This window comes from Manduca sexta, chromosome 21 (assembly GCF_014839805.1).
Source record: "Manduca sexta isolate Smith_Timp_Sample1 chromosome 21, JHU_Msex_v1.0, whole genome shotgun sequence".
Taxonomy (NCBI): Eukaryota; Metazoa; Arthropoda; class Insecta; order Lepidoptera; family Sphingidae; genus Manduca; species Manduca sexta.
The window spans coordinates 9704323-9731177 of NC_051135.1; the positions used below are offsets into that span (position 1 = coordinate 9704323).

At 34.6% G+C, this 26855-nt stretch overlaps 1 protein-coding gene across 1 annotated transcript in view; it reads right to left on the bottom strand.

Annotated features, from left to right (window-relative positions):
* LOC115440168 overlaps window positions 1–25301 on the bottom strand; it is a 103564-nt gene extending 78263 nt beyond the window's left edge. The window contains exon 1 of the mRNA XM_030164362.2: window positions 25038–25301. Within this exon, the coding sequence (XP_030020222.2) occupies window positions 25038–25089 (52 nt within the window). The 5' untranslated portion in view covers window positions 25090–25301. The remainder of the gene's footprint in view (window positions 1–25037) is intronic.
* Window positions 25302–26855: the final 1554 nt, after the last annotated feature.

Consider the following 26855-nt stretch of genomic DNA (forward strand, 5'->3'; position numbering starts at 1 on the left):
GTTACTTGAAATCAACAACAGCAACTTATTGCAAATTATCGCTACCATTCTCTATTAATTTACTGTCAACCGCAACTATTGGTGAGAAGATATATTTTACATCCGCCCGGATAGCGACTACCGTAGACAAGGTGTTGAATCCCGCCATAGTAGCCCACGTAATTGTATCACGTTCCGGGATCAGTTTGCATACGCCTATGCCTTGTGCCAACAGGCCGGCATAATTATATCGACTGCCAAGGGGTAATCATCTCTCGTAAATCGACATTCTATTGAACCTACTCCACTTACCATCAGGTGCATGGAGTCACTTTGCTGTGCTCGTATAAAAAAATACTTATCCCAACGAATGCTGTCTTACATAGAAATCGTTTGTAAACACTAACCAATATATACAAGAATGGTTTTGCCAAAACACGCGTTTCCAGAGCCATGATTCTAAACGTTGACCTAGTTGGAATTCTATTTTCAAAAAATACAAATTGCTTATATACAAAGTGGGTTACTGTATGTCACATTATAAGTATTGACAGGAATTTATTGTTTTGTGGGTAGAACTCATTTTGTTCGCCGTTTGGACCAGTTTATTGTTCTAGAAAGTTTTGAAGTACACCATTGGCAACCTTCCTTACTGATGTTTTCTATTTTGTGGTTCTATAGTTGGTAAATTCTATTATTCCATCCACCATTGTATCTTCCAATTGATAGTTTAGATATAAACTATAATCTACTAGGTATTGCCCGTAGCTGCACTCGCCTGAAAGCCTTTACCGTTACAATAAAACCTAGAACACTGCACTGTTCATAGCCCTATCTTACAATAGCTGTACAACGGCTTCATCTTAAAATATCTTATTAAAAAAATCCGTAATTTCCCGTGGGAACAAATTATCGGAATAAAATGTAGTCTATATTTTAATCAATCAATCTGTTTCTCAAATTTCATCCAAATCCGTTCAGTGGTTTCTACGTTTACTTCTAACAAACATCCAAATCTATACAGGGTGTCCCAGAAAGTAGTGTCAAGCGGAGGTCCAGAGATAGATTACTCCTTGGGGCATCCGAATCACCCCCATGTATGTTCTGCGATTTTTCATAGTTTTCGAGTTGTGAATATTTTTCTGAATTTTTGAGAATTTTCGATTTGACCGATTAAATGTTTTCTTTTTAAAAAGTAGAAGATATATCCGAGATTTTTTAATGCAACAAAATATTTATTAGTTGTAATTTTTTGCTAAAAACAATCAGCTTCGTAACTTTAATTAAAATTATGAAAATGTTGGTGTAAAGTAAAAACTTACGTTCTATAAATTATAACTTAAATTTTCTTCTTTAAATAAAAAAATCTAAACAGGTGATTTCGTGGTTCTAAGGTAGGTCAAAAACTTCTCCATACTCTCAACCTACATATTCATTAAAAAACATAGTCCTTCATGGGGGCTATTTTGGCTAAAATCAGCCTTAAAAGATAGCAAGGTGGAAAATTCTTAAAATTTGCCATTAGATTACAATAATGTTTTTTTGACTTCTCATCACTCCTAAGGTTAATTAGTTTGTAAACTAACCGGAATAGACTGCAAGAAAGCTATAAGTTAAACATTTGGCATATTCTTGTGTTTAAGTAAATTAATTTTGCATGGTTCGTTCTCGAGGTTTAAAGTTTGTAAACGTGGGTATAAGTTATACCGTATAACTCTTATAGCTGGGAATATAATGGGCCGGGGATATAAGATGTCGAATTATTGCTTCTATCTCTCTCACTTTCAATAACAATTACTTACCGACTTTTTATTTTATTTATTAATTTCAATTCATCTTAAAGAAATAAAAGGTTCCTCTAAAGGTTAATTAAATCTTAGCTTTCCTACAGTCATTTTTAACCTCCAAATGTTTAAGTCAAAGTTTTATTAGAGTCATTTCTAGTTAGTTAATAAACTAATTAACCTTAAAAATTATGAGATGGCCAAACAGATGTCCTCATCCATTTCTCAAGGCCCAAGTTCGACTCAGGTAAAACGTCGGTTGCACGCTGCCCTTCTTGCCAACAAGAGTGAGAGAGATAGCAATAATTTGATATCTTATCTCCTCGGCCCATTGTAATCGCAGGTAAAAGAGTTACACCCACGTTTACAAACTTTAAACCACGAGAACGAATCATGCAAAATTAATTTACTTAAACACAAGAATATGCCAAATGTTTAACTTATAGCTTTCTTGCAGTCTTTTCCGGTTAGTTTACAAACTAATTAACCTTAGGAGTGATGAGAAGTCAAAAAACATTATTGTAATCTAATGGCAAATTTTCCACCTTGCTATCTTTAAGGCTGATTTTAGCCAAAATAGCCCCATGAAGGACTATGTTTTTTAATGAATATGTAAGTTGAGAGTAGGGAGAAGTTTTTGACCTACCTTGGAACCACGAAGTCACCTGTTTAGTTTGTTTTTTATTTAAAGAAGAAAATTTAAATTATAATTCATAGAACATAAGATTTCACTCTACACCAACATTTTCATAATTTTCATTAAAGTTACGAAGCTGATTGTTTTTAACAAAAAAGTACAACTAATGAAAGTTTAGTTGCAATAAAAAAATCTCAAATAAGTCCTTTACTTTTTTAAAAAGAAAACATTTAATCGTTCAAATCAAAAATTCTCAAAAAATCAGAAGAACATTCATAACTCGAAAACTATCAAAAATCGCGGAACATACATGGGAGTGATTCGGATACCCCAAAGGGTGCTCTATCTCTGGACCTCCGCTTGACACTACTTTCTGAGACACCTGTATATATAAAAATGAATCCCTATTTCCCTTGGTCACGCCATTACGCGTAAACGGCTGGACCGATTTCAGTTTTTTTTTTTGTTCTGTTTGTTATTGTCAGGAGAAGGTTCTTATGAAAGAAAAAATTTAAAAAAATGCGCGGAAAATTTGAAAATTTAAGAAAACTTAACGAAAATATTAATTTTATATAACTGTCAGCGATTGACAGAATGCGCGCTGCAAATTCATAGTTAATTAACGTCTGTCGGGTCAGCTAGTATTTCATAAACTTTTTGCATCTATTAGTAAAAAGTAAATAGCACTAGGTTTCATTCTGGTGCGTTGTTCATTTTGCTGACCAAGCCTCGGGCGTCGAACTATTGGTTTTCGCCTCTCGCTGTTACATGCATGTTTTGTCCAACACCACTCCAGGTTTAGTTGCAAACCTAGTTGCAAAGGGAGTTTAGTAGATTTAAACCATAATTTAACAAGTATCTTCATTTATTTATAAAGCTACCACTGGCTGGTATTCATTTCAAGGTGAAAACAATCATGGTCAAGAATAGCCTTTTTGATCAACGTATAATTGTTTCAATAATTCTTGACTTCTACCACATAATTTGATAAGTAAAGCTGCCTTCAATCTAAATATATATAACTCAAAGGTGACTGACTGACATAGTGATCTATCAACGCACAGCCCAAACTAGACGGATCGGGCTGAAATTTGGCATGCAGATAGATGTTATGACGTAGGCATCCGCTAAGAAAGGATTTTGATTAATTCTACCCCCAAGGGGATAAAATATGGGATGAAAGTTTGTATGAAACTTTGTCAATTTTAAACCGATCGGGCTGCGACTTTGCATGCATAAAGCTACTATGACGTAGGCATCCCCTAAGAAAGGATTTTGATAAATTCCACCCCTAAGGGGATAAAATAGGGAATGACAGATTGTATAAATCTTCTTAGATATTCGACTGATTGAACTGAAATTAAAGATTGGAACTACTATGGTGAAGACGTTCGCTTAATTAGGATTTTGATAAATTCAACCCCCATGGGGATAAAATTAGTTTGAACCTATCAGTACCGGGAAAATATGTAGCAAGACTTTTATCATACAGTGGACTTTTATCCCGTAAAACTCCTTGACGCGGGCGAAGCCGCGAGCAAAAGCTAGTTAATTATAAAGCTACAACTGGCTAGTATTCATTTCAAGTTGAAAACCATCATGGTCAATAATAACCTTTCCGATCAACGAATAATTGTTTCAAGTATTTTTGACTTCTACCTCATAATATTTTCCCTGATCATCATTTTTTGTGTAAATGTAATCTTATTAAGATTTAAGTTGTGGCCCGTTACAAGCGCTAAAATGTAATAAACAAATATTTTTCAATATAAAGACATTACGAAAAAGAAGAACCATTATTCTTAACTTGAAGTAAGCCACACAACTGTTGACGATGATTCAAGACATTTTAAGCAAGCAGACGTTTTTATTATACAGAGAGTCGGAAACGCTTTGTCATACAGCTAAACAATTAATATTGTTGTCGCTTGTACGCCTCACGCAGTTTTGTTTCACTCAGGGACGAAGTTAGGTGACTGTTGGAGGCCAAAATAAATTTAATTTAATTGATTTTCTTGTAGCAAGTGAGTTTTGAATTATAAATGTACAAAAAATATTCGGTCCAATTTTAAATTAACAGCAAACCTAAAATTTATCCGCTTTTTAAGTATTAATAGTCAATGACCATTTATCATCACCTACTTCTGTACCTATCATTCGTTTTGTCTCATAGCATAGCATAAATTAATATTTATAACTGATAATACGGTGTAATAGGTGAAGACCCAAGATATTTACATTATCATGTCGCGATAATGAGCGACTTGTTTTGCGACTAATTATTTTTATCTGTGTACTAGATCAATTGGTGTACATTTTTGTCTCTTCTGTCGCCTACTTGCTCTAGTGGTAAGTATAGGAGCTGTATAGTGGTTTTATATGTCTTTATACCACTGTAATTTCAAAGATCTTGGCCTAAAATTTACTAACGGTGTTCTGCCTGATTAACATTCACAAGGGATCCAAGCCTAAAGATATATGTCCGTATAATTCATTTATTGCTAAGAACCAAAGTCCAAAGGCAAGTTGAAGTTGCAAGGCAAAGAGTTGTCTATTTTGTGCATATTATTTCTAAGATAAACGCTGCAACGAAAATATACTCTTTAATATACAGCATAGAACCTATTTCATTACAAAAGATCGATTGGAAGGTCGGACAGCCAGATGGTCCTGAGTAATAAATTGCTGTTAGTACCTTCAGTATAGAATCCAAAACATTGAAATATTCCGTCATTTAAAAGCCTCAAAGAATTATGATTATGAGCAAACACGTAGGCAAACACTAAGAAAGCAAACACCGTAAGGCTAACGAGTGTGCGAAAAACATGGAAAAAATATAAAATGTTAACATTTATGATAATACATGCTCCAAAACTCTATGTAAACTTGTTAAAAACTTTACGCAATCTTTTACCAGGTTATGAATTTTTGCTGTTTTACATAACGAAAACGTGTCTTGCCCTTTTTTTTTTCAAAGCGATTACGTTGAAGCACAAAGTAGCTATTTTGATAAATTTACTCCTCGTTAACTAATTAGTGACAGCGCTAATTAACCTTCGAGACTCAGACACAAAATAAAAAAAAGAAAATATTATTAAAATACATTTTATTATTTATTTCCAAATACAGAAGAAAAGAAAAAACAAAAACGAGTTTAGTAATTATCGTCTTTTTTATAAGGACTGTTTTCGTATGGAAGGTGATCAAAGGAGTGACAATCGGTAAATTGATATGATAATCACTGCTTTTTCTAAAACGCAACTCATACGACGATTATATAGAATGTTTAAACATCCCAAGCAATTGAATCTCTAAAAAGAAAATATATGTGAAGAACATTCTCGAAGAATACAATTACTTAAGAAATATACTCTATATTTATCGAAACAATATTAAACTTCGTTTCTATAATGCCGCAAACTTGAGTCAAAAGCATGAAAAATAAACATCCACACAAGAAATAGTTCAATACAGAAAGATCACAAACGTAAATCGAAAACTACTATCTGAAACATTACATACAATGGACCCGTTGAATATACATTGAGAGAATGGATACTAAAAATACTTGCAGGTGGAGGTATCTCGCGTTGGCATTAGGAACATAAAATACGTTTTCTAGATTACAAAGTTTGATTAGACGAGTTTTGGAGAATATACATTGTTTTAAAACTATTTTTGAATTAGTTCAACCTTTTTTATAGCAGTATTCTATAAAGTCGTTTCTAATTCTAAAAAAAAACGGTGTTACCTGAGATGGGAATGCGTGCTCGATACGGCAAATATTTTTTTTATCGGACTCGAAAATTAGTAAAACTTAACATTTTTGATTACATATTCAAATACAGAGAAGATTGTCATAAATTATATACATTTTCTTTTAAAAATACACGGTAAAATATAAAGTATCAATGGCAATATCACCAATTAATTTAGTGTTAAAGTTAAATTTTGTAGTTTCAGGGGGTCATGTCCCCCAAGCCGGTCCAAGTTCTGTTCCCCAGTTGTTTCAAACGTCATATTGTGCCGACAGTTCTGAATGTAAAGTGGGCTATGGTTATAAGTTTGATGCTTTGTCACCGACACGTATTTATGAAAATTAGACGCGGATAGACAAACACGCACAAACACGTCCTTTACCCCTGAAGAGGTAAGCAGAGATACAACCAGTGTATCTAACATTCGTCTATTTTGGCCCGTGATAAAATAGGAGCGAGGCGACACAACGGGCATAAATTCCAGACTTATACTAAGAAAACACCTAATATAATTTCATCCTACTTTCAACTGACAGCCAGCAAGTCATAGGTAGAAAATTAGTCGAGTTTGACGAAAACTATCCATCTTGCTCTCTTATTTTAATATTGGAAAGGATCTTTATAAGAATAGGAATTTAAACACTGCCTCGGAGGCATTGTTGTATTGCATGCGAGGTACGACGATGGCGCTGAGGTCTCCGGTCCGAATCCTGGGTTAGGTAAATTGATATTGGGTTTCTTGATCAGTATCCACCCGGGGTTTGGAAATATGCCCAGCAAATGGCAATAGTCCCGATTATTATTTATATAAGATCTAATATAGCTGGCGAATTCTAAACTTACATTTCTGCCTACCCCTGAAAAGGGAAAAAGGCATGATCCTTTGCATGTATGTATTTAAAGCACGATATTTTCTCTTTTTTTTTTTGTATCCCAGCCTTGCTAAGAACCAATTAATGCAACGTCTAAAAGTAAATTTTAATGAACTATAATAATTATAATCTCAGTTTATAATTTCTGATTAATATCAAAGATAAACCAACCAAAATAAAGGATTTGCAAATATGTGGAACAATATGTGTGCTTTTGCTATTAATTCAAAATACGGATTGCGATCATAAAACAACCTTAAGTCGTTATATTTACACTTCAAGTCACAATCACTTTAATTAGGTCAGGATGGTTAGAAAAAAAATGTGTTTACAATTTTTCAATTCAAAAAAAATAATATGTTTCGAATTGAATAATTAAATCCATGAACTGGGTATTACACACGGTTGCGAAACTGCCTACCCCCCCGGGGAAAAAGGAGTGATTGCGTGTATAAAAGCTGTATGCAGGCTTAAGGCGATACCTCAAGGTCCATTTTCATACATTTTGTTTCGGCTTTAATCTGGGTAACTAAACAAGTATTGGCAAGTAATATAACGAAATTTTAAAGGCAGAAATATCCATGATTATTAATTATTTTCTTCAATTGAGAAAAATGTAAACTAATAATAATAATCATATATTTACTTGTTTTTAGTTACCCAGATTAAAGCCGAAACAAAATGTATGAAAATGGACCTTGAGGTATCGCCTTAACATAATATTTTATGTCATAATGCTAACGATTTCATGTGAATAGCATAACAGAAACGAATAAACATTAAACAATTCAGGTTCCTAGAATTTTTCAACACTATCAAATAATTCATGATATAAAATTCAAAAATCATGATTTATAAACAATAACATGTTTCAACAGATTTTAGTAGATTATTTTGTTAGCAGAATATTCAGCTGTAGGTGTGGCAATTTGGTTTTGTGTTACGAGTCTTGGGTTTTTCTTTGAAAATGATCTACTCATTTCTTTTTTCATATACTCTGAATTATTCGGTTGCCTAAGGGTTTGTTACATGACTTGAATAAGTGCTCGTTACTTCTATACTATTATATAACGCTAAAAAGTTTGTTTGTTTTGCGCTAATCTCTGGATCTACTGGTTCGAATTGAAAAAATATTTTAGTGTTGGGTAACCTATATCAAGGAAGGCTTTTCGATATGATTAATAGAAGCCGACCAGTGCAGCGATGGAAAATATTTCAAACGGAAAAAAAAATATTAATTTTGTGTTTCCGTTGCGTGTCCTCCGTAATCGGTTAAAGTTACTCAACAACGGTATTGTTCCTCTTAAAAAATATAAAAAATATATTATAAAAAAAACTCAGCGCTGCATCTGTCTACCTGTCCGATCGTGACAAATTCAAAAAGTACACAACGAATTCGATGAAATATGGTATGGAGATAATTCGAGACCTCGGGAAGGACATAGATTTATCTTGATAAAATATATAGCGGTCCTCCTATTCTGGAAACTATCTAACGCGAGAGAAGCCTGGAGCAAAGGCTAATAAAATATAAGACGACTATGACCAAAGGTCACACTATTACCTTACATAATATAAATCAAGTAAGAGCCTAATATCTTCTTTTATTTATTATATAATTTGTTATCGTTCGCTTGAAACCTACACACATAAGGATTCTCTATAAGAATTTTTGAAGTATTTGAAGTCTTTTTTTTTTTTTGGTTTCGCGGAGAAAGTTCCTTATTACTACCGCCCAGCCTTCGTGGGGGACGACTGAGCGGTTATGCTGGGGTAACCGTGCCTTACGGCCCGGCGTTGAGCCGCCCGGATTTGATGACGACCTTCGGGCGACCGCCGGGCCGAGTCCCTAACCCTATGTACAGCTAACCTACGCACGGCCTACCAGCTAAAACTCCGCGGTGGCCCTCTTCGACGCATTCGGGACGGCTGCGGGCTTCCTCTGACACCGCCCCTGCGCGGTGCCGCCTTGCGGCCCGTCTCCTATGGGGGGAGCGGGGGGGAGGGTGTTCTCAGAAGCCCCCGCGCACCGAAGGACGCTCTCGGCGTCTACGGCAGCGTGAGGCCAACTACACACTGCCGTCCATCCCGAGGGTCAACCGACACATGTGCAAAAGATGCACAGAAATGCACTAGGGCGGACAGCCCCCTGCTGCTCGCCGACGACCCCTATTAGTCGCCTCTTACAACAGGCAGGGGATACCGTGGTGGAATTCTCCAAACGCCCCCATTCCACAGGGCGGAGGTATTGGAAGTCTGCTAATCCATGCTAGCCCAGCGTCGTGGAGGGGCCTAAACCCTCTTTGTAGTAGAGGAGGCCCAGTAGCGGCACACTATATAATACAGTGCTGATATTTTATATTATGGCGAGAGACACGCCCCATGTCACATCATGGGAATGAATACGCAAAGTGGAAAGTAAGTGCACCTCTGCCTACCCCTTTGGATATAAAAAGACGTGAGTGTGTCGAAAATGTTTCTAGATATTTTTTGTCGTAATGATATAATTCACACCCATAATAATAATGATATCTAATATAATACTTTCACCTGACCTAGACAATAAAAATAAGCATAATGTAGTGGTAAAATATGACAACGTTAACTTTTAAAAGAAAGAGCAAAAGTAACACCCTCAAAGCAGGTTTTGTATTTACCTGGTCAAGCTATAAATTCCATAAAGCCGTTTAGACTAAAGAGCGTGCCAAGAAATAAATATACGTATTCATCTCGAAATATTACGCTCCTGAGACGGCCAGGTAAAAACCATTCTTTAAATATCTAACTGAAGAAAAGTGCTCTCAGCGCACGGGCTTGCAATCTAGGCCCCAGGGGTTTTCTTATTAAAACCTCACATAAGGTACGCTGTTAGAACTTAAGAAAGTACTAGTAAAACATGAAGTGCTCTGTATTGTTCCGAGATTACAAAAAATATACCGTACAATGGCAGGGAAAGGCCACGTAATTACTATTTGTGTCAACAGCTAGAAAATGAGGGCGCGCCGCGCTTTCCACAATTTAGAGTAACAAAATTTCGTTTATTTCATGCCAATATATTGCTATTATAAATTATAATAATATCAGCCCTGTATTATATACTGTCTTATTGCTGGGGACCTCCTTTACTATTGCGTGTGATTAGGCCTTAGTCTACCACGCCGGTCTAGTGTGGATTGACACTTCGCATACCTACCCTCAAAATTCTTATAGAAAGCATCTCAAATATATAGGTATAGAGGAAACTCTCACGTTGTTTTTCTTCACCGTTAGAGCAAGCGATAATTCACAAAGAATACACACATAACTTAAGAATAGTTAGAATTGCGTGTCTTTCGAAATATGTGCAATATTTGGGTCTGTGAGAACTATACTCAGAATAGAAGTATATACAATTTTAACTGACTTCAAAAAAAGGAGAAGGTAATTTTATTCAACGTGTATTTTTTTACATTAGATTCTAAATGTATACGAGAGAGGAATAAAAACCTATTTTATTTTTTTTTACTTCTGGATATCTTGAATAAAATATTATTTGAATACAACAAATATATGAAGTTGATTTGGATATTAGGTAGAGACCGCATATTATAATGAACACGACGATGCAAACATATTAAAGAGGGAAGTCTGTTCACTCGCTTTCTCTTAAGAGGGTACTAATGAACATATTTGAATCCGCCACGAAGACGGAACGCAAGTAGGTGGATGCCATTTTGCCTTGCTTTTTACATTTTGTAAGAACGTTTTGCTGAAAACAAAACTGTTAACAGCGTGATTTTACAACTTACAAAAATGGCTTTTACAAATTCTTCGTTAAATAAAGATGACGATCTTTGAATAATGAAGATGTAAGAAGATTATAGATAAGAAAAGATTAAGATTCTTGATCCATCGGTCGACACGGCTTATTGACCTCGTTGTAGAAACCTTTAGAATATTTTCAAGGGATAAGTAGAGACGCAATTAATTTACACACATTTTTTCACTTTTTTTGGTGCGTAACTATCGTCATATCGGGCAACAATTCCAGAATTCAGGCTAATACTGAGAACTAAAATCCAATTTCACTTACCCACCTCAAGATTCGAACCCGGGAATCCCAGAACTAAAGTTGCACTGCAGGCCACCGAAGTAGTCAGAATGTATTTACGTTCTATAATATAGGTTTTATATCTGAACTAGATTTTGCTCGCGGCTTCACCCGCGTGAATGACTTTTCCGGGATAAAAATCTCGCTATACATTTTCCCGAATCCGAAAGTAGCCTATGTCCTCAGGGTCTCAAACTATCTCGATACCAAATTTGATTAAATTCCGTTATGTGGGTTATGAGTTTATTGCGGTCAGATAGACAGACAGATGCGGCGAGGGAGTTTGTTTTACAATATATTTTTTAAACATTTTAAAAGGAACAATTCCGTTATGTATGATTGTTGCCTAACATTAAACGTTTAGGCAGGCTCTTAAAAGGAATATTTTTACATTTTTCATTAATGCTTCATTCCATTTGTCATAGCGTGATGTTATGTAGCCTATAGTCTTCCTCGCTATACAAACTTAAAAGATGTTTTAATTAGTACGAGTAGTTCCTGAGATTAGCTCGTACAAACAAACTCTTCTGCTATATATAATAGTATAGATTAAGGTTAAATCTCGTTAACACTGAAACGTAATCAGAAACAACGGGGGCTCTAAAAATACCAAGAAATATGATTAAAAAAGATAACTAGAAAAAAGGTATTAAAACCTTACAGCTTCTGGCTGAAAGGTTTTGCTTCCATTTATAGAAATAAAGAAAAAACGGTTAAAGTTTTTCCACTTCCTGAATAAAAAGTACGCATTATTCAGCGGGATTCAGCTCGCAGACAGCCGCTGCAGGCTTAGATTTCATTGGGCTATATCTATTTAGGTCTGGATGTGGAAATTGAATAGTTTTATTCTTATCAAATTTGCTTGTGGTGGGATATATTTATTTTTATATCCGCCCGGATAGCGACCACCGTACAAAAGGTGTTAAAACCCGCCATATAGCTCATGTTAGTGTGCCGCGTTCCGGAATCAGCTTGTGTATATTCGGTTCCAACAAGCCGTCATAATTACGTCGACTTCCAAGGGGTAATCATCTCTCGTCAGTCGATATTCTATTAGATTCCACTCCATTTACCATCAGATGCAGTGGCGTCACTTTGTCGTGACGGCATATGAAGAACTAAAGCTATGAATTTTAAAAGAAATAAAAGACCTGTATAAGCTTTGTTTAAATAGATTGGTAAATATTTATCGTGTTACATAATTAATTGGTTCACAACTAAGGATCTGAAAAACAACAAACATGGACCCAGAAAAAGCGTTCTGTCTTCGCGATCTAGACAAAGCACAAAAGAAGTCATCGTCTATTGAATGGGTATTGCTGACAACGAAGTTCTTTTGAAGCTGCTTTACTACCACTCCATAGTAGGAACTATTAACTAGTAACGCGCAACCCACTCTTTATTATTTATATATTAACTTCATACATGTTGACATGACTTAATGAAATAGGAACTCTCTACCCGTTAACTGTATCATTGTCGTAGAAAAATAACTCTTGTACGATTATTAGCTTGCCTGATACTGTCGTCCTCCGGCAGAAATCGATCTTCTCAAACTATATCGAACAAATCACAATAGTTTTCGCCACCTTACACCCGACAACCCCAAGCTAAAATGTACTTATTTTTCCATACACGAAACGGGCCTTTTTATAAGGACATTATCCCAACAGTGAATTTAACGAGAAATGTTCACGAAATTAATCAAAAGCAACATCAGAGGCCGGGCGGGGCCTCTTTAAGCCAAGCAAATTGAATTAGACCACTGAAGCACTTGTGAGTGCGTTGTACGTAGATTTTGCGACAAGAATGGGACCGCGCAGTGTCAGGGTAGTGCTCGAGAGAACATTTCAGACTTTGTCCAAACCCTGTGAGAATCGAAAATGTATTTTCTATGACACGAAGTGGTGAAGCTCAAATATTTTATTAGAACATTGATGGGAAGTAACTCTCTTTGGTGAATATTATATTTAAATTTTGGACTATATTTTTCAACCATCACGTATACCTACTAGTCACTGCCGTTCTGGGGTAAAAAAATAATAATGAAACTCTGCTGCTTGAAGGTTTCGTAGTAATTTTTACTCCTATACTTTTATATTAAGCTGAATAGTTTGTTTGGATGCGCTAATTTTATAAACTACTGATTCGAATTATTTTTTTTAGTTTCGTTTTGTTCATTTTCGATAGTCCATTTATCGAGTAAAGCTATAGGTTATATAACATCATGCTATGATCAATAGGAGCGGAGCATCAACGAAAACTTTTGCAAAAGCGAGGAAAATTTATTCCTTTTGAGAGCTTACGTCGCTTGTACTTTGTAAACGTTACGCAACAACCATGACGTATAACGGAATTGTTCTTCTGAAAACGATCTAAAAATATATGTTAAATCAAAGTCCCCCCCGCATCTGTTTGCCTGACATAGACTACTCTATATCCCGAGAAAATATATCGGGAATTTTGTCCCAAAAATTTTTGCACGCAAACGAAGCCGCGAGCAAAGGCTAGTCTATAATCTACTACCGATTTAAACCTGTATAGACATACAGGTACATAGACATGTATACTAGACATTCAGTAAGCAGGATCGTCTCAATGCCTATCCTGATCAATTTTATAAGAGATGGAGTAATCAAGCTAATGGGTCATCTGATGGTGAATGCTCACCACCGCCTCTCATCATCTATAAAAACAAAGAACGTATTGATCCTAACAGAGCACGGTCCCGTCTCGGCACTGTCCCTATACGTTTACGGATAAACAAACCTTAAAGCACTGACATTATAATAATTTAATTATGACTAGTGACCCGTCAAGTTCCAGAATTTTCCACTGACTAATCATGAACCGACGATGTTGAATTTAATTTAAAAAGTATATACAGAGGTAAAGGTCAGTATTTTTCTAAAATTTAAAAAGTATGGGGAATAGAAATATCTTGTTTCTAGAGGTTTCGTATTATAAACTTGTGAAATGTTGAGTCAAAGTTCGATTTCTCGAATGAGAAAAAATCGTTGGAGTTTATCAATTTCAAAAATTACGATAGTCAAATTAAACTAATGTTCGTGGTCACGGGGGGACGAAGACTGCAAAGTCGTCGAAATGTCGGGAGAAAATTAAGGTTTAAAAACCGCGATAAAATCCGTAAAATAGTTTAATTTTAATATCGCGTAAACCTATTAAATCATTATTACGATAATTGCTCGATATTGAAATTTGTGACCAGTATAGCGATGGACTCGAATAAAATAATTCTGCGTAAACTTTCAGAGATAAAGGCAGGAGCTTATACTCTATGGTAAAAGTCATTAACATTGTTGAAGTTGGTATGAACAGCTGATGAGGGTATCCGCATATTACTGAAATGTTTCGGTGTAAGATCTTTATCACTTGTTTATAATGAAAAGGATCAAAACAAAATGCAAAACCGACAATAAAATTTATGGAATTAAAAGAATTGAATCAAAATAATAAAAATGTAAGTATTTTCATTGTAGGCAGCAACTTCGACAGGTCCGCCTGGAAATTTTTGGGAAAGGCCTATGTTCAGCAGTAGAATTTATGTGGCTGATAATGATGATGAGGCAGCAACTTGGCTGTTCTCCTATCTTTACAGGCGTCCATGGGTGACGTAGATCACTACCCTCGCGGTTCACTCATCTGGCTTCACAGACAATAGAAAATTATGAATATAACCTTGGAATCAAAATTGACTCTTGATTGATGACCGATATATGCCATCACTTGGTTATATGAATTAGGAATATCTCAATATAATTCCATATCACTTTGAGGAATCTCATAAAATTATTATCCGTGAAAGTGTCGGGTAGACAATGACAACCCTGTAACTGGCTTCGACGTGTTTCTAGCGAAACAATATAGCGTCTACGTCACCTAATGGTCAGCAATTTACATAACTATCACCATGTATGTTTCAAGGTTGTACCTTAAATATTTTTTTATAGGTACACGAAAAAGTGACCTCGCTGCACCTGATGGTAAGTGGAATGGGGTCCAATAGAATGTCGACTGACAAGAGATGATTACTCCTCGACAGTCGACGCAATTATGGCCTGTTGGAACTGGATATATACAGGCTGATCCCAAAACGTGACACACTTAAGTGGACCAATATTACGGGTTTTAACACCTTGTTTACGGTGGTCGCTATCGAAGGATATAAGATATATTTACCACCAGCACCAACAAATAAATAATGTCCTTCAACCCTTTAAATGCACTTAATTTACCCACTCTTTTAGCTTAAACATCATTGACCGTATTTATTGATAGAATCAGATCTGTTTTGGACAGCCACTCAAAATAGATTTACAATTATAACAATGCAAATGTTTTTGGCATTAAAGCTTTGATTCCATGTGTCATGAAATATAGATAACAATTCGATGAATGGAATTCGCGGTTAATATAACGAAGTGTTTCGGTTGAACATCATTTTGAAGAGTAATAACATTTACAATAATAGTATGGCATTTTATGAATACATCGCATATTTCGATAGTAGCAATTTTCATTACGCTAAATCGATTTATGGCTAATTTAGAATGCAAAATTATTATTTCTTTATCTTTTATAAACTTACAAAATATCTTTTTATTGCTATAAAATGAAAAATTCTTGAATTAGAAAGAAAGAAAGAAAGAAAACATTTATTTCTAACAAACAAAATTACATAATATAGGTAATTACAAATTTAATACACATATCGCTTAATAGGAAAGCTCTAGTATAATAAAATTTATCTTATTTTACACTTGTAACGTTTCTCCTGTAAAGTTGTCATTTTCAAGTTAGCGTAGTGTTAATTGCAGCTGTCGATTTGTGGTACAATATGACGTACAGGCTATTTCCAATAAATCTGGAAACCTTTAGGAGCGGTCTACGGTCTATGTCTATGGGTAACAGTAGTCAACTTCCAAAAGTTGAACATAATGAAAGGGGCGAGTATCCATATTCCAAATTATGTCGGCTAACACAGTTAAAATATTCGAATAGAAAAACCTAAATTTATTTGCCCGACCGAGTCCAACATTGTAAATCCGTTCGCAGATCACATTCCAAGGACCCTGCTACCTATAAAGCTGAAATTTTACCTAAAAACCAAATCAAAATAGCGATAATATCTCAGTTTGCAACAATAGTATTCAAAATTCGAAAAATATATATAACGTTTACCAAATATTCCAACTATTTATTTACTACTCAAACTAATTAACGCAAAAGCAACCTTAATGTATGTTACTCCTAGAACTGTACCAATTGTAGAGAATTCATTGGATTAATCGCTTGTCGCGGGGAACACCATTCCATCTCCGGAGCCATGGTGCCTGATTGCAGTAATTATTCCACCACCACAAGACACGATTCGGAACTCCTATTCATTACGTACGAACACTTTGTAGTACTATTGTAGCATGTGTGAACTTGGTTATGAACGACGACGCGAGCAAGCAGTTGTCTTCGAAGCGACAAGACCAAGAACAAGCTCATCAACATCGGAATTTTGAATTATATAACTGAGCAACACCACACTGCACTCTTCACAATAATAAATAAACTACATCTTATAAGAACTAATATTATGATAAGTTGAATTTCCAAATAAACGGATAAATTCCTACATCGTTGACACTTTCATAGTTTCCACCTACTATGATCATTTTGATGTATAGGTACTTAATAAGTCATCTGTATTGGGCACGAATTAATTTATAACAACATTGTTGGTAAGCGATACGACCGCCCATAAACAGTAGAAACACCATGTAAAAACTTGAATTACAAGGTATTGTTTGGTATTTCATTGCGGTCGCAATCCTGAGATATGAGATGTTAAGTATTATTATGTCCAGTTCTTATACCGGCTACTATGTTCTTCAAACCGGAACACAATATTGACTACTCACTGCTGTGTGGCGGCAGAAATAGACACTGCAGTAGTACCAGGCACATACGAGAAAATATAGCAAATTAATAAAGATCTTTATTAAAACTGACACAGCTAACCAAATGACCCGTTTTAATATCATAATCTCCACTTATAATTCCAAACCCATTAAAAGAAAAGTTAGAGGTCTTTTTGTTTCCACCCCTTCCGTCCAAACTTCGAGCAAGAAATGTTTCAAAAATACATTGTAACAGCAAGTTAATTAAAACTTTTTTATTGCCCCGAGTCCTTTAGCGAGTGCATATCAAAGTGTTTTATTAAATGATGTTTTATACGAAATATTTAAAAAATTAACAAAGTGAAAAATAAAATTACATGAAATATCTTTTTGATGCTATTATTCGGAGTTTTTAATTACATCAAATACGATATTTTTCCTTAAGAAGCAGAGGTACAACTTACTTCTCTACCAAGTAAGGATGTACCATCATTCATCCTAAACAGAATCATAAAAGCATATATAATGAAGTAAGTTGTAAAATTGTCGAAGCTGAAAAATATTACACTTAATGGAGGACACATTAGATCGATCCACCGTCGACACTAAATAGTTAACGAAAAAGTGATTAAAAACCAATTTGTGTTACACGAAATGGGTATCTTTTTGCTAATATTTTACTGGACAGAAGTTGAGACAAGTTGTATTTTGCAATTTAACTTGAGTTTCTGTGGTATTACTTGTAAATGCAAAATACTTTACATTTTTGAAGACTCAAGAATTCCAGGTTATTTAAGACAGCTTTAAGTTAAGTAATATTCTGGAATTTAGGGAAATTGGGAACTTAATTGAAAGAATTTTGGGAAATGTGCTAGTAGCTTGTCTGACAGTAATCACGACTGTCCATGAACCGTAGAAGTATTCCTCCAATATTTAAGTTACTATGGAGTAGGTATGTGTTGAAGGTTTCATATATTATATCAGTTTAGCTGGCGGATATGGTAAATGTCAATTGATTCAGAGGTGTGCGCCCTAGGGATTTGAACCTGCAGACAGTCATTTGTCTCGGCAGTCCGTTCCACAACCAACTAGGCTATCGCCGCTTTCCTCGATCCTTACCTAGATGAAAGTATTTATTTCCAGACTAGAGAGAAATTTCCAGTACCAAAAGATTGTTACATTCCGAACTGCAAGCTCTTATTTGTTACGTGTAGATCTGAGTACGCACCGCACGACTGTTTGCAAACTAAACTAATTCAGTTAAGACTAGTACTGTGTTAAGGAATTCCTTGTATTGGACGTAAGCAATGAACGGCATAGTTACTTTGACGCCGCAGTTGGAGTGTTATGACGTTTACTATTCATGAGATAAATATTATAAATAAACTAGGTTTTGCTCGCGGATTTGCTCGCTTGAAAAACTACTTTTTTATACGTACACGGCGAAGTGACCTCACTGCACTAATGGTAATGGAGTGAGATCCATTAGAATGTCGACTGATGAGAGATGATTACCCCTCGATAGTCGACGCAATTATGCCGGCCTGTTGACTCCGGATATATACAGAATGATCCCAGAACACGACACTTACGTGGGCAACTATGGCAGGTTTTAACACCTTGTATACAGTAGTCGCTTTTCGCGTGGATATAAAATATATCCTGTCACCAGCAAACAAAATCACTAAATCATTGTAGCGATCCATTCCTCTGTACGAAGCCTGCGCCATCTTTTATAAAATCAGATGAAAAATTTCAAGCATTTCTCACGAAAGCGGATTCCCTGGACAAAGTACTCTTGGAGATAGTCAATCTACCAAATTTAATCCAAATCTGTTCAGCTGTTTCTGTTTACTTCTAACATATAAACATCCAATCGTTGAGAACTTTCACTTTAAATTTAATAAATATGATACACAAATATTGAAAGAATACTATCAGACAGAGTAATATATAGTTATATTAAAATGAAACTATTTTACGAATTTTATCACGGTCTTTTATACTATAATTTTCCCCCGATATTTCGAAGACTATCAAAAGATGCCTTTATGGTCACAATGTCTAACATTCGCGTAAATATAAGAAATAATAGTTATATTATTTTACCCTAACATACCTTACAAACCCTAACAGCAAATACATTAATTTTAAAACGAAAAAACGGCTAATACCTTGTTATACTGGATACCTGTGGTTAAAACTTATAAAAACTGCCATCGCACCCACTCCCCGCTGACACATCAATCTTCTGGCAAACTTGTAAAAAGCCATGCAATAAATCCGTGGAACTAAATGCGATGAGTATTTGTAAACTTATTATACGCCACAAAGATATATGTTACTGCTCGATCATCTTTTTACGTTCAGGAGTTAGGAAATTGTTGGATATTGGGGTATGATTGGGCTAAGTAATGTCACAGGGGATTTTATATTAACGGCAAAATTAAGAATAATCTTGGATATAAGTGGAAAGTCTATATAACTCATGAGGTAAACGTTCCACTGTATAATATCAGTCCTATATTAAATACTGCCCCACTGCTGGGCAAGGGCCTCCTCTACTGAGAGGGATTAGGCGTTACTCCACCACATTGGCCTAGCTCAAAATTCCTATAGAGAACTTCTCAGGTATGGAGGTAAACTCACGATGTTATCCTTCACTTTCCAAACTTCCCGCTGTAAATGGCTACAAATACCTAAAACCGTGTGTTTTCTGTTCATTATCAGCTCGGAGTCTGGAATTTGGGTCCGATATGGCGATAGGCTCGCCCCCTACCACTCCATAAGACGGTTGCACAACTGCCTACCCCTTCGGGAATATGGCGTAATATATAGGTACTTAAAATGGTACTATAGTTGAAATTTGAAGTCAAGTAAGAACATAGCCATAACAGGAATTGTTCCAGCTTTTACTGAATGTTATTGCACACCGGCTGGCCCCAAAACGTGACTTATCGAAATGAACTGTACGATTCTCTCCATTCAAATATATTTTGTACAGCATGTCGGGTAAAGTGAAGATACCTAACCATGAATCAATTGTTCTCTTTTAAAATACTAGTTATCTATATAATATCAATTTAACACAAGGTTGATATTATTATTTTTTAATGATTTTAGTTTCCTCCCCTGAAAAAGAAAGAAAAAACTAAAATATTAAAACCGCGATAAAATCTGAAAAATAGTTTAATTTCAATGTTATTATTATGTACAAATTTATACGAGCGGGCCTAATGCCGGCATTCTCTATCAAACCTAAGATGGCTCATATAATCGTGGTGGGTTTATCAAAATTAAAATACTACAGTTAACTTAAACCAGTGGTACTAAGATTGCAATTTGAACCCGCAAGCTTATTAGAAAGCTAATTCGCTGAACACTCCAATCTCATACCACCGACACTTGGTCAATTAACTAAGCCCGTTGAGTATCAAATACTAGTAATTAAGTTAACATTACTTGAAGTCCACGACTTGATGAACTAAATGAAATAAATTACAATGCATTATCATAACTGAATGATATTAGGTACTATAATGATTTTTTATGTTTACGCGAATGTTAGTTTTTTATGTTTACGTTTCGAAGACTTTGCTGCCTTCGTGGTCACGGGGGGGGGGGGGGGGGGACTGACTGAGACGTCGGGAGAAAACTAAAATATAAAAATCCGCGATAGAATCCGAAAATTAGTTTAATTTCAATGATATTACTAGTTTTTCGCCCACGTGAAAAAGTTTTTCGGAACAAAAGTTCCGCTTTATATTTCACGGGATAAAAAATAGTGTCCTTCCAAGAATATCTAATTATCTCCATACCAAATTTTATCGAAATCGGTACAGTCGTTCAGCCGTGTAAGGGTAGCTGACAGAATTACTTTTGCATTTTTAATTTACTAGCTTTTGCTCGCGGCTTCGCCTGCGTGAAGAAGTTTTCCGGAATAAACGTCCCGCAGTATATTTTGCGGGGATAGAAACTAACCTATAAGCTTCCCAGGGTGAACTATCTCCATACGAAAATTCATAAAATCCGTTCAATAGATTTTGAGAAAATCACTATTTTAGTCATAGTGGCTTCCACATAAAAGGTAGATACTGTCGCGAACTTTTAGTTAGAATTATTTAAGACAAACAATTCTACGGTACATCTTCTTTGTCTAACTCCAACGGTTTAGGCAGCGTACGCCAAGATATATATTTTTTTTCTACTTACTTGATGTGTATCTTGATGTGTTATATTATTACCAAATTACACAAAACCATTAAAATTGTAGCCTATGTGTTATTCTGATGTATATTACTGTAAGGTTCCATCCAAATCAGTTGTGTACTTATTTCATGAAAGAGGAACAAACATCCATACATCCATCCTCACAAACTTTCGCATCTATATTATTAGTAGGAAGTGTCGATGTTCGATGATTCTCATGAGATAGGTTAATAAAAGCTAAACAAAATAGTTTATGACAACCATTTGCTGATTCCCTTATTGACGCAAAATTAGGATGGAAGGATAATGACCTAAATAGATTATATTCAAATTTGAGTTAAAACTAATGACATAATAAGAATGCCATTAATCATTTACAATGAAACATCAAATTTTCATCTATATATATAAAAATCAATTGCTGTTCGTTAGTCTCGCTAAAACTCGAGAACGGCTGAACCGATTTGGCTAATTTTGGTTTTGAATTATTTGTGGAAGTCCAGGGATGGATTAAACGGTGACGAACATAAATAATAAATAACGGAAAATACTAAAAACGACAATATAAGTTTTCAATACAAAATGTTCCTACCTGTCAAACATTTCATGTCTTTTCTCTTTTAGAAATAAAGAACTGTAACATATATATAGATGTATTCAGAAATAAGTCTGTTTCATAGTTGTAATATGAGGTCCGATTTCTTTGGTTTATTTTGTTCAAATACAAAACATTTCAGAAATAAATAAAGTGTAAAAGTGTCAGTGGGTTCTTAAAAATAGAAAATAAATAAATAAATTTCAAGACTATTATTAAAATCTATCATCAATTTGTCAATGCGTGACTACTTTATTTATTGTTATTGTCGCAAAATGCCACGGAGAAGATGACTTAGATCGTCGAAGTTAATCAAATGTGCGACAAGCTACCGCATGCGTAAACCGTACTCTCGACTAGCGAGAGACAGATAATGATAACATACGTATTGTATGGCAAAATTGCGTTCCACGATAAATAATAATAATAAATGTATGTAGGTGATACGAAGTTCACCGGGTCATCTAGTTTATTTATAAAGTCTTACTTATAAACTTGTTTTAGCGTTAAGAGGTGGTTAAGAATTGCTTAAATAGCTGTCAAAAACATCACCGATTTCCTAGTTAGTTATTAAGAGGCAAGATGGCGGGTTCTGACTTACAGCTGATCGAGTAAATTTGTGTTTTAGCTAAGAATAGCTTTGCGAAATTTTTATAACACTGATTGTGTTCTTAGCATGGAAAAGTATATGCACTACTTCTGGTTAGGTATACTTTAGTCAAAATATACAAATCCCTTTTGACATATCGTAAATAAATGAAACCGCATAGTCTCCTATATTTCTGCTAAAATTTTGCCAACAATTATCCATTAATAACGAATGTTTTAACCGTAAATTCTAGTTTTACTTTCTAGAATTTATAATTTTGTTGTTTAGTGGGAATGTGGAGTATGCGTGAGTATATTTCTGACTAAAATGATGCTGCTACGACGAATTCTCTTAGTGTAGTAGTAGTGGCATTAAAGCACTTTACGCGCTTAAAATTACTTTGAATTGATATTTAATTGTAACTTACACTTTTTTATTTTAAATCTACGATTCGAGTGACTTAATGTGAAGTGGTATTTTCTAGAAGATAACTTTGTGATTTTATTAAGTGACGCAATGTCAAAATGACCCTAGAGGATCACTGCAGCCACCTCACAGTAGACTACACAATTGTTCTGAATATAGGTAATCCGAGAACGAGCTTCTTATTTCAAATGTTTACTGTTAAACCAAACCACTAAGAGAGGTGTATAGGCAATTAGAAATATATAAACAGGATCATTATATCCTTGTTTAAATTACAAACATATCAGGTTTTTTATGTTCACAGCAAAGTCACCCTACTGCACCTGATGGTAAGACTTTCCCGCCTTCACACCCACCACTACAACTCCTGTAAGCCAGGATCAGCAGTCGCACGCACAGGATCAGCAGTGACACACATTTTATGACACCGAGAAGCTCGGCGAGTGTCAGGGAACACTAACCTGTCTATAATGTCCTGATGGTAAGTGGAGTAGGGTATAGATGGAATTTCGACTGAGGAGAGATTACCCCTCGTCAGTCGACACAATTTATCGGCCTGAAACCGAGTATACATTGAAATAAAAGTATTTACGAATTTTATCGCGGTTAAGTATTTATATTATTATTTTCTTCCGATGTTTCGAAGACTTAACAGCGTTCATCCAACGTTTCTAAGATTTTGCAGCCTTTATGGTCACGGAGCAGACTGAGATGTTAGTCATCTGTAAGTGAAAGTTACAATATCTACCTACATTTTACAATTATATTTATTTTTTAAGTTCCGATCTACGCAGAAGGAGCTCATAGTATTACTAAATATACAGGTGATCCAGAACGTGACACACTTATATAAGTCACTATAACGGGTTTTACACCATATGTATGGAGATTGCTAACCAGGCGGACACAATAAACCACCAGCTTAACATGACACCTCAGACGTCGTCGTTCCCCGATTTTTCCTAAGTCACAAAGACTTCATCTGACTGTTACAAAATTTAAAAATATAGTAAATTATCCGAATTACACCCATAAAATAATAAATATCATATATGAAAACAAAATGCTTTCAGTCCAAAGCTCGCGAAAGAGCTTTTCTAACAGCAATTTGAACCGGTATCATTAAGACGGTTTGTCAAAATATTGCATATAAATGGTAATTCTAAAATATTACATCTTACATGTTACCATTGCCTACATATGTACCCAGATAGGCCAACGAATAGTAGTCGTAAATCTTTTAAAATGTGCTCGGCTGACCAATGTTTGTTGGAAACAAAAACCATTCCGAACATATGCCAAAGAATCTATATTAAGTTTGTTTTGTGCCAAAATGCTGTAATAGTTCCCACTTTGGACTACTTCCAGAATCAAATCTAATTAACTGTAGTTTCATAATTAAAGATATTATCCTTATTTCTTTAAGTTTTCTTTTCATTTATTAGGTATGTAGTTATATACTAAATTGTAGTTAGATAATAGACTAAGTTCGTTTAATGTTATTTATCCAAAACGAAATTTTCTTTTCATTAATCCAAATTAACCTTTAAAGTTATATATTTCTAATGACCATTTTGAAAATGAGTTATTTTTTCTTTCATTCAAAATAATCTTTAAAATTATTCATTTCTTAATAATTATTTTAAAAATAAATTTTATCTATTTTCATGAGTAAACTTATTCTTATTTGGCTTTTAATTGATTGCATGTAAGTACAATAAACTTGAAAATCATTTAATTTTAAATTTATTACCAAAATCAAACCATTTTGGTGACAGACAAATCAAATATTTTAATGATAAACTTACAATTTCCTTATCACACTTGACACCGTTCAAGATAAACGCTTAATATCTATAATAAATAAAATAAACGAAAACAAATCTACTCTAAATAAAAAGAAATCACTTTTGAATTTTGAAATAATTAAGTTAAATATTACACATTAAAAAAGCAATTTCCAATAAACGATCTCACGTTCCGCAACTAATGAGAATAAATACAAAAAATAAGCGCCGGTCAAAACAAATTATTCTCAGAACGTACCAATCAATTAATTCCGTTATAAGACAAAACAGGATAAAATTTATGGGTGGAAGCACGACAAATTAAATTTTCCCTTTCGCATAAATCCATTACGGAACTGATTTTAAAACGTTTCCAATATAATTTTCATAAAAACTCACCTTCAAGTAAAGTCAGGAATAAAACTGCAAATATAACACTTTGTCCTAACATTTTTCTGACACTATAACACTATTAGCACTAAACACGTTCTATATTTAAAAATTCATTTATAACAGGCCGAAAAACATAAAAGTCGCAACATTTTTAAAAAATAATTTGAAACGTTAAAATCCAAATCGAATTTGGAATTCCGCGCCAAATTTTCATTGAGCCGCCAAAACGTCTATTCCCCGAGCGAGCGAGCAGGTTACTGAAAGAGGCTCCACCTGATCAAGCCAGATTCGACCTTAACCACATGCTGGATAAATTCGCTAGTATAATTTGTATACTTAATGTTGTGGTTTTCTTTTGTTTTAAATATGGTTAGCCTGTGTTTATACGTGGCTAGTATAAAACGTTGTTCTTACTGCGATACATTTGGTTGGATTTAAATGACAATTGTCTGTCCGATATCCAGTTAAAGCTTAAAGCGTACCTACCACGGATTCTTGTATTGTGTAGTCCTTTTGTGTTCAGCACATGAGTATTGTACGTTTAAGAGACGTTCGGAATTTATTTTTAAATTTGTTAAACTCTTCATGCGTTGTTTCGTGGATAAAGGCATCACAAGACAGAGTTCGTATTATAGCAATGTTTTTCAAAGAAGTTCCTTTGGTATTGAAATAATATTTTGTAGAATATAAGATTAAAAAAGTACGGTAAGATTTTTTCCTTTTTTGAAATCATAGCGTTCCAAATTTAAAACAAAATAATTGAATGCTTTCATAGAATGATATCTGTCTTGTTCTATCTGTCTGTCCCACCCCACCTTACCCTACCTACCTACAAAAATATTTGTGTACAACACATTTACGGACACAGTTGTCTATCAGGCCTTCTTTTTAGAAAAAGATAAGAAATAACTCCTCAAAGGGCCAATGCTTCGTTAGTTTCGACATGACGTGTGTAGCTATAAGGAAAAAATAAAACAAGAAAGAAGGTTCTGGCCATTTATAGCATGGAAAATTATAAGAGTAGCGGTACCTTTTTTATCGAATTAGGAACATCATATAAACATTTAATTGTACGTCAGATCCTATTGGCTATCTGTCCGACACGATTAACGTCGTCCGACCAATATATCTGATTAATTAATAAATAGTATTTTTTTTTAATATTAATGATGATCCAAGTCCTCCAGAACAAATAAGTAAGTATTAAAGACTAAATTGGGTACTTTCATACTTTTCTAGGTATTACCCGCGGTTTCGTCCACATTAAAAGCCTTTCTCACTACAAGAATCCCTGAAGCACTACGACGCTAGTGGCATTCATTTAAAAAATTAGATTAAAAAAGACAAATTTTTCCCTTGGGAGCAAAATACCTAGATAAAAAGCCTATGGTTTAATCGAAGACATAGTCTACCCGTGTGCCAAATTCCCTCTAAATCCTTTCAGTTGTTACTGTCCTTACTTCTTACAAACATGCAGACATGTTCATAAAATTTCGCATTTATATTTTGGTAAGACTTGGTAGGATTTTTCCGTATTGGGAAAAACTCTTTATATAGACAAATTTAAGTGTGGAGTTTGTTGTCCTTCCCACGTAGATACAACGAATCGAATTCGCGATTTATTTTCGTAGTGTGATATTTATAAATTCCATTTACCACGCAACTATTTTTACCTTATATTTTTATATATTTTGCATTAATTTTAGTTACCTTTCTGAACAATACGAGTTCTTGTAGTTTTATTATTTATTTATTTATTTATAACAAACTGATAAGCGCCTATATCTTGTTAATCACTAATTATTTTTTAAATTCGCAATGTAG